Source organism: Astatotilapia calliptera, chromosome 6 (genome assembly GCF_964374335.1).
Source record: "Astatotilapia calliptera chromosome 6, fAstCal68.1, whole genome shotgun sequence".
NCBI lineage: Eukaryota > Metazoa > Chordata > Actinopteri > Cichliformes > Cichlidae > Astatotilapia > Astatotilapia calliptera.
In genome coordinates this window covers 36,303,838-36,313,754 of record NC_137427.1, presented here as the reverse complement: position 1 = coordinate 36,313,754, position 9,917 = coordinate 36,303,838, and the positions used below count along the sequence as shown (strand labels likewise).

General features: G+C 42.1%; 1 protein-coding gene across 1 annotated transcript; it reads left to right on the top strand.

Annotated features, from left to right (window-relative positions):
• The first annotated feature begins 1,036 nt into the window (after nt 1-1,036).
• On the top strand, nt 1,037-6,017 carry LOC113024650 (protein phosphatase 1 regulatory subunit 29-like). The gene is made up of 4 exons (XM_080303227.1): nt 1,037-1,501; nt 2,034-2,183; nt 2,910-3,901; nt 4,321-6,017. Exons 1-4 carry the CDS (start codon nt 1,304-1,306, stop codon nt 5,933-5,935), a joined length of 2,955 nt encoding a protein of 984 aa, XP_080159353.1. The 5' UTR covers nt 1,037-1,303; the 3' UTR covers nt 5,936-6,017.
• Nucleotides 6,018-9,917: the final 3,900 nt, after the last annotated feature.

Below are 9,917 nucleotides of genomic sequence, written 5' to 3'. Positions count from 1 at the left end.
TTTCTCCTGGTTTACACCGTGTAAGTGCTTCACTTCCTTGAGACACATCAGATTCGCTTCATCTACTTGAGACAACCTAAAAACATAAATAAATATAAGTTTTTTAAAAAAGGACAAAGGGAAGTGTATTTGGAATTGAGCAAGTCTATTTCACAGTTGTTGTCACTATCAATTAGCTGTCATTCATGTTTTGGCTAGATAACTTTCCCCTGGGAGGAAATCAAAACTTTGAAAAATAATTAAAAGAGTTGCTGCTGTTTTGATGAGATACATAATATTTTACGCTGGATTAGAGCCTAAACCATGGTTAATCCCCAGAGAAAGGTAACTGGCTAAATGTCAGCTAGCATCCTGTTAAAACATGCAAATTACATCATCCCTTCTCTGTTTTCCACTTAGCCCATCTTTCTGTTTTTACCCCTGTAAAACCTCAGCTATTAAATTGTCATTGTTTCATCATATACCTTAGAGTTAAACTAATAGAACTGCAGCTGCGAGCTGGTGAGCCTTGTAAACAATGACAAAAACACATTAGACAACCGGCGTCGCTTTCATATTCTTGGCGATTTACATTTTTATTAGTCCATCATGATGTCTAAATGGAAGAACTTGCAGCTTCTTGTACTGTAGCGCTGTTCATGACTATGAGTAATTACAGAGCGTAAAAAGTCTGGTTTCATTTGAAAAGTAATACTATATTTCTCTGGGCTTTATTAAGACTTAATGGAGTAATCATGGCAGTTAATGGATTTATTACTGTGGTGCATTACCTTGAAAAGATTGGGTAACATGGGTATTAGAGTCATACTTTAAAAAAAATGTATTCCTATACTTTAATAAGACCTGCACTCAGTTAATTCCAAACCATCTGGGGATATATGAACTGCATTAGAATTTTCTGCCTACTCTTAATCATTTTGTCATAAACGCTGTTAATTTTCCCTCTCCCTTCTTGTCTCCTCCTGTCTATGTTGTACAGGTATTCTACCTTTCGTCTGAGATCGAGCACGTCCTCGTTGGTGCTATCGAGTCATACGGTTTTACGGGGCCATGAGTAGCTGCTGGGTTGACAGTCTCCAAAACCCTTTGACATGGAACACCTAAAATGGGGACAGGACTTGCTGCCATGCTGCAACCTCAGCTCTAATTGTTGAGAAGGAAGCCTTTACATTAACTGCTCTGTCTATTTAAACTTGCCTCCCGATTTGCATCGGTTCCAGCGTTGAACTTGAACTGCTGCTCTATCCATCCTTTCCCCGACCCCCCTACCCTTCTACTGAGGTGGCACTCAGACATCCAAACCATGGCCAGCAGACTGTCCCCTCTCTCTCCAACCCTGTGTCTCTCGCTCCTGCTCCCTGCACTGTTGCTCCTCCACCTGTCTGGCACAGTGAAAGGGGATTGCTGGCTGATAGAGGGGGAAAAAGGTTACGTTTGGCTTGCTATCTGCAGTCAGAACCAGCCTCCATATGAGACCATCCCCCAGCACATAAACAGCACGGTCAGTATGACTATCTGCAGGCCAGTTGTGCTCTATCACTATAGCAACCTCTGCTGAACCTGTGCCTCCATGATGATGTTGACTAGAAAACAGTGATTCTAATGTTCTTACACTCAGTGTAATGGTCATTGTAAACTATGTGAATGTGAAGGCTGTTTTATGTCTGTTCCCTAAATATAGTTGGTATTGTAATGTACTCAAATGTATGATGTCACTGACATCTTATAATGAAAGCAACATATATTTTAGTTGGCGTAACACTGCACAATTGCCAGTGTAAGTGATTAAAACGAGACAACGTAATATGAAGATATTTTACCTAACTGAGATAGCATAAAGACCTACATAATCTAGATGTTTCAGAAGCAGTGTACAAGAGCTTACAAATGCGCTGTGATTACTGGGGAATGCGACGTGTAACTGGGGAAATTTCTCATTAAGCAAAAACGTAGGTTCCAATATGCTTCTGTCTTTTTAGGTCTTCCCCTTATAACAGAAAAAGTAAAGTGAACTGTTGTCTTGTCTCTCTTAGGTGCATGACCTGAGGCTGAATGAGAATAAACTTAAGGCCGTGCTCTTTACCTCCATGTACCGCTTTACAAACCTTACTGACCTCAATCTAACCAAGAATGAAATCAGCTACATTGAAGATGGCGCCTTTGCTGGACAGGCCAACCTACAGGTCTGAAGCCAAAAGTGAAACTGCTTTTACTGTCTCTCTTTTTTTAAACTTTATTTCTTCACCTGTACATAAGGAAATAATAGACGTTCCTTAAGACTTCCGGAAAGTTCTCTTATATTCCTGCAAAAGTGGATGAAAAATGAGTAAAGTCTTTAACCTCCTAGGACCTGGCGTCCACATATGTGGACATCACATTTTGGGTTATTTAGACCAAAATACTCAATTTTGCTCTACAAGGGCCTGATATCCACTTACGAGGACATTATACTGCAACTGCTCTATCGAAATTTTAAATAAATATCCTCATATGTGGCTCTCATTTTTCTTAAAAAAAAAAATTAGGTAAAAAAAGAAAAAACTGGTAATTCTTTGTTTTTACATTCATCAGGTCCCAATATCCCCAAATATCAAAGAGAAATTAAAAATGCATGACGTGGAAGAGTTCAGGTCTTAGGAGGTTAAATATGAATCCCATTTAGACCATGCTAAATGTAAGTGTTAACAGCAAATGAATCTGTGAATTTCTTGTGTATATCATTTCAGATGTTTGTCCGGTTGAATCACTCATGTCTTAACACTTGGTTAGATAATGCAGCAAAATGTTCCCAAATTGTTTCAGCTTAAACTGTGTTCTGACATCCTCTACAGAAAAGCAACAACCAATTAATGAAAATGTGGTGAACAACTGAGCATATTTTTTAACAGCCGATTGTCTCCTTGACCCAGGTTCTTCAACTGGGCTACAACAAACTAACCAACCTGACTGAGGGCATGTTGAGAGGTCTGGGTCGAATGCAGTGCCTCTTCTTGCAACACAACCTCATTGAGGTCATTGCCACCAATGCCTTCTGGGAGTGTCCCAACCTCAACAGCCTAGACTTATCTTCCAACAAGTTGGCCCGTCTTGACCCATCTACTTTAACGGTTCTCAGCAGACTGACAGTATGTGAACTAGGTGGAAACCCGTTCCACTGTGGCTGCGAGCTTTACAGTTTTCTCACTTGGCTGGATGAGTTTAACAATGTCACCCGCACCTATGACCGTCTCCAGTGTGAAACACCTCCAGAAATGACTGGCTATCCACTCTTGAGTCCCGGGTATGGAAATGGAAGAAATGCTCGAAACATATTATTATCAATGTGTCGTGATGGTGTGATAATTCCAGGGATGACCTCTCAGATGCCAGATCAAGATGGCTCAGGGATGGGTTTGGACCAAGACCAAGGTGTGTACCATCAGCCAACCACCTCATCCACTGCTGACCCTATCTATAACCCTCAAATTTCTATGAAACTTCAAACAGTTGCTCCGTACACAGCTTCACTAATAGTCAAGATCCCACATCCCTACAGTAAGATGTATGTTCTCTCCCGGTATAACAACACTTCTCTTGAAGAGGACATATCCCTCAAGTCAAGCAAAGCCACCATAACTTTGAAGGGGCTGAAACCACAGTCCAATTACACCTGTTGTGTGGCTTCTGTAAGGAAGTCTCAAAAGTACAACCACACCTGCATGTCTTTTACCACACGAGCTACTGGACCACTGGACCACCAAACGAATCCTTCAACAACAACCCACTACATCATGACCATCCTGGGATGTCTGTTTGGCATGGTCATTGTTCTTGGATTTGTCTATTACTGTCTGAGGCGCCGACGCATCCAGGAAGAGAAGGAAAAAGCAATTAGTGTGAAGAAAACAATTTTGGAAATGAGGTATGAGACAGTGCATGTTTGTTAATCAAAGTTTTGGGGATCACAATAGAATCTTCTGTCATGCATCTTTGGATGTTGTAGCCAAAAACTGACATGACTATGTCCTGTGGGTGTAATTGACTTCTTTGGAACAATTTATTATTTCATTATCTCTTCATTAGTTGTTTTGCTGCAGTGCATTTCTTTTTGAATTTATGAAAGACCTCATTTATTCTAACTGCAAGCAATGGCTTAAAAAAATCAGTCATACTCTTTATCGAGTCTTTAGGTCATTTTTATAATTCTTTAAGCTTTAATTAAAAAAGCAAGGATTTTGTCATCTTAGGCCATCACTGAAGGGAAACCAGTTTTTAGAAAAGGTACGCAATATGGAAACAGAGTATTGTTTGTTTAAAAGTAAATCTGACCTTTTTTTTTAGGTATGGCCCAGAAGCAGCTGCAGCTGTAGTCAATGACCCAAATGCCATGCAGCGTCTTCAGGAGCAGGCTCACCACCAGCATCACCATTCAGGCGGTGCAGGAGCCAAGCTGCCCCAATCTGCCTCCTCTAGCACAGGCATGCTTCACGGTTCAGCCAACACCAGTTCTTCCCGCCTCTCCACCTTGCCACAGGTGGAAAAAATGGCCACTGCCTTCTCTGAGGCTATGGGTGGCAAGGGTAACTACATGGATATAAGGACAACGGGAATGGCAGGGGAAGGCAGGGAGGCAGTGATGGCAGCTGGAGGAGCAGGGCCAGGAGGGGAAGTAGTTGTGGATATGCGAGGTGGGGCTGAGAATGGGACGGAGGTTGGGGAGGATTCAGATGATGACGGTCGTGGCTCAGCATCAGAGATCTCCACCATTGCTAAGGAGGTCGATAAGGTGAACCAGATTATCAACAACTGCATTGATGCCCTGAAGCTGGATGCCTCAGCTAATGCTGTGACCACAGCTGACAATACCAGTTCTGTGTCCTCCCAGCCTCCTTGCATAGCATCGCTCCCGCGCAACCTTCTCCCCCTCTCTCCAGGTCACCCTGGAGATCAGATCATGGCTTCCTCTCCAAAGGTGCACCCTAAGCCTCACCTTCAACCTCATCCACAACCTCATCCTCAGCCAATTCCTCAACCACATCCTCAGCCACATCCTCAGTCCCATTCTCAGCCCCATTCTCAGCCTCATCCACAGCTCCATCAACAGCCTCACCCGCCTTCAATGGCCCCAGTGCCCCTGGTCATGCCCTTATCTGAGCGGCCTGGTATCAGCGGGGGTGGATTTCTCTCCCCTCCTTACCGTGATCCACCCCCAGCCAATGCAGTGCGGCCCCTTCAGAGGCAACTGAGCGCAGACACTGCTGTGGTTAAGAACCGCTGTGGTCCCCCTTCTGCAGGCTCTGCCAAGAACACAAGAGTGTATAGTGTAGACATCCCTGAGCAGCGCAGTGATCCTCCCAAGTACCCAGGAGAAAAGGGTAGCCCCGTGGGTTGTGTTGGAGCGGGAGGAAGTGGAGGAGGTGGTGGAATAGGAGGCTGTAACGGAAATGGAATGGGAAATATTAATGGCGGAGGCCTGAGCTTAAATGGGGGAGGAATGGGATGTAATAGTGGGAATGGAGGTGGCGCTGTAAGCTCTGGACAGCAGCAACAGCAGCACTTGGAAGTTCAGCCAGACTATCATAGCTCTGAGCACCGCCACTCCTTTCCTGCACTCTACTATGAGGGTGGCAATGAATCGCCTTCACCATCCCAAAAGGCTTCGTTTCTCAAGCCACTTGGGCGCACCAAGAGGGATGCCACATCCACCTACTCCCAGCTCTCACCTTCTCGTCACCACAACTACAACTCTGGCTACTCTTCCAGTCCAGAGTACTCATCTGAGAGCACACTGCGAATCTGGGAGCGATTCCGACCTTACAAGAAAAGCCCTAGAGAGGAAGCATCCTATATAGCAGCAGGGCATGCTCTGCGCAAGAAGGTGCAGTTTGCCAAGGACGAGGACCTTCATGATATTTTGGACTACTGGAAAGGTGTTTCCGCCCAGCAGAAGCTGTGAGCTGGGGAGCAAAGCTTATGTCCTAAGGGAGATTGTGGAATGAATGCCAACAGCAGACTACTGAAGAGGAACATATTAAGGTAGCAAGACAGATAATGTTTCCTCAGAGGTGTCTAGCGACACAGGTCATTCAGGCGCCTGTTCAAGAATTAAAGAGGTATTCTCCTGGTGATTTTTAAAAATTGATTTTGTGAAAATCCATTGACATTTTCAGAGGCTATTTCCAAGGTTCTCCTCTGTCTTCACCTCAACACGAATGATTTTTAACGAGAATCCTGCCTCACCCTGGGCACTTTGGTCCTTTCAGGCTTCACAGACCTGTTGACTAATCACTAATGATCAAAGGCGAGGTGATGACAAGCAAACGTCTTCTACCTCACTGCTGGCAAACTGGAGCTCAGCTATCTCCCCAGAAACAGCACCCATCATGACTTAAGCGCCATCTGTTTTTTCTCTAATCCCATCAAGCCGTTATTCACAAAACAATCATTCCATGGCACGGCAGTACCTGCTGTCCTATAGAAACATCATTTAGGATGGTAATGAGGAAGCAGGGTGAAGAATTAGGTGTGTTTTGTTTTAGAAAAGCCTGAATCTCCCTCTTTAGGGAAGACATTAAATGATACTTATCAGGTTAATTGTTCTTCCTGGCGATTAGCCGGTGTGAGAATAGTTCAGGAACGCTTTGTGTTGCGCACACTCATTGATTTGAAGCACCTACAAACAGATGTTCAGTAGTGTATGGACATGCACGTGCAGTTTCTGCATGCTTGAGTGATTACTTGTGTGTGAAAGAGTAAAGTTCTGGTTGTCGGTGAGTCGTTTATTATTCTCAAGCTCACCCAAGGTAGCAAAGCCTGTACAGCTAATATATGGATAACAACAAAGTCAGGAAGTTATGAGTGAATGTGAGTGAGTACATAACTGTGTATTGTCTGTTGAGATAGCATGAAGACCCACAGGCATTTTTGTCCCATAGTCCATTTCTTATTTACAGTTGTAGCATATTTCTTTTCATAAGGGAAGTTATGAGATGAAAAATTTACATTTCAATAGTCCAAGTCTTGCAGAAATTACTTTAGGTTGAGTTATGCAGGTTTACAGGACAGCCATTAGCTCCTATATTAAAGAAAATGGTAATCATGTTTAGGAATAGAGGCAAACTAAGAATAAGTAAGGGTTTACTGTAGCAGCATCTCATTTTTAACAATTTCCCCATTATGCAGACAGACTTCAGTGTATTGTCAGTTGCCTTTGAATCAACTGAATGCAAGGAACCCTAAAAACAAAAAAGTGAAATGCTTCCACTACTACACGTTAAGATGAAATGAATAATACGCAGGGTGAAGACCCTAGGGATGTACTCTGACGCTACACTATATATGACCACCTTGTGCTCTGGGTGGAAGCTGGTAGCTCGCTAGACCTGGACCAAAGTGCCCTTGGGAGGTATGACTTTACAGGTTTCCATTATAATCTTTTCCATTGTGGTCAGCAAAGTATAAAGAAAACAAAGGAAAGTTACAGCCTTGGTTTATTTAGGATTAGGGTTTAAAACTATGGTTAATACAATGAAAATGGATTAGAGGAGCAAGGCTTGGGACTGTTGTGGACTAAACAAGAGACCTTGAGCATTTTTATTTAATTTTCTGCCCAAATTCCTATTACAAGCTATAAATTCTTAAAATGCAAATATAACTCATTTCCCTCTGTTTTTCTGCCAACTCTGTCCAACTTAATGGGATAAATTAATGACTAATTTTTGAAGGCTGATGTTGTATCATCATCTGAGGTCAGAAGGCTCTGCTGATATTATTAACTCTGCAGGATTCAGAGCTTGACTGAAATTAATAACGGATAGCCTTGTTTTGCTGTCTGTCTACCCATTTTTTATTTATATAATGTCTCATCATTTTGCATTTCCCTCCATTTTTTGCAGGCAGGAATGATAGTCAGACACTGGCGTGAAAAACAAAAAGTCATTCACCTTCACTTGTGCAGGTGAAGGTGAAATTAGGCTATAACCTTCTGGGCTATGTTCTTTCTGCTTTGAGTATGATTGGTCTGGATTGGCCTGTTTGCAAGGCATGCAAGTAATGCATTCTTATTTGATTTTCCACAGGATTTAATCTGATGTTATTGTTTTGATAGGCCTTGAATCAAGCCACCATTGACAGTGTGAGTTTGATGGGGCATTTATTTACTCTTTCACCTATAAAATGTACGTCTAAAGAATAGGCAGAGTCGCAAAGGTCAGCGCAAATGACCCCAAATCTGCTGTGAGAAATAGAAATGATCATGTTTAAAAGCAGTTGGGACATGTCATTTTATTAGATTTTTTAACACTGCACTTTGTTCTGCATAAATTGTCCCATCCAAATATGTTATAATTTGCCACCCTTTGTCACTAAAAGAAATGTCTGATTGTAATATATTTAATTTGTCTGAATGAAAATCACCTTCACTTCCACTGCAGCAGTGTGATGGCACAATCTCTCAAAACCTGGACCAAAAAAACCAAAACAAAGACAAGTCAGAGAATGTTTTTGCTTTTGATATTCTATTATTTTGAGTAATAACTGGCATTTCTATGTCATCTGTGGCAGTCAGTGCAATAGACCCACTGGTGTTTGCAATGGGATGTCAGCAGAATGTCATTACTTTATCATTAGATCAATAGAACCTAATTTGGGCGAGTGGTAGCGCATAAAAAATCCACAGTGTGAATTCCCTTGGGCACTCAGTTGGACCGTGTCCATTTTTTATAAAGTGCCTAGTGTTCTATTTTTGCCTTTTGTTCAAGTTTTACTGGCAGCTCCCCTATTTGTAACGTACAAAAGGAATCACCAATCAATTAGTTTTAAATTAGTACCACAGGCTATGCAGGGGTAGAAGCTTTTTAAAAAAATAATGGCTTAACTTGGAAGAAGAAGGGGAATCGAGCTGAGGTTACCCTCACGTACCCCGAAGGCATTTCTTTAGATGTAAGGAATAACATTAGCTCAGTTATTCATGGAATTATTCATAGTTTCCAATTTGCCATACGTCACACCATTACCAAGACCATCACTCACTTTTGTCCACCAGTCCAGTGTTTATTTAAATCTATAAAATTACTCTTTAACCAAGCTGTTCTCCAAGCAGACTTTTTCCTCTGCCCCGGAGAGGAGTTCATACATGGTGACCAAGCTTTGCTCTTCTTTACTTCCACTGGTTGATACTGACAAATGTACAGATTCTATAACCTGGGATTTGATAGAGTGCATCTTCTTTCCAGTCTGTGTACTTAACCATGGTCATGTATGAAATCGTAGGCCTTCAGAAGTTAAAGGTAACAGGGAACAATTGAGAAAGCACAGCTTGTGGCAGTCTCACAAGTCAAACTACCTTTACCCAGAGGAGAGGAATTCAAGAGTACAATTAAACTGGTAATCAGGCATTGTGTATGCTCTGAACAAAAATAATTCGCTAGGCTTCTTTTTTTTTGTGCCACAAAACTGGCATTAACATCACGATTCTAGTCCTGGTACTTTGGGTTGAATGGGTCTGGTCTAAAAGCTTTTTATTAAGTTATAAACTAGAAGGATAGTTTCTATATGCCTCAAACAAATTCACGGTGGTTTCTAGACAATATCACTGGCTGCCTCGGGGAGTCATTGCTGCGCAAGTTTGGCTTCTTATTTCAGTTTCGTAAGTTTCTGAAGTTCAGGCTTATTGAAAAACACAAATCAATAGTCATGGAAAATCACAGAACAACCCTGCTCATTTCCTCCCTTTGGAGTTGTAGTTGTTCTAAATGTGAACCTCAGGCACAGAAACCAATGGGTTGCAATGGTTCCCAGGGAATGGCAGCGAGGTCTCTTTGCTCCTTTTTAATTAAACTTATGAATCCATAGGATGAAGTCTGCAGTGGAAACACTGGCTTTGTATTAATGCTGTAAACATTAAAACACTATACAGATAGCGTCTGGCTGAAGTAAAC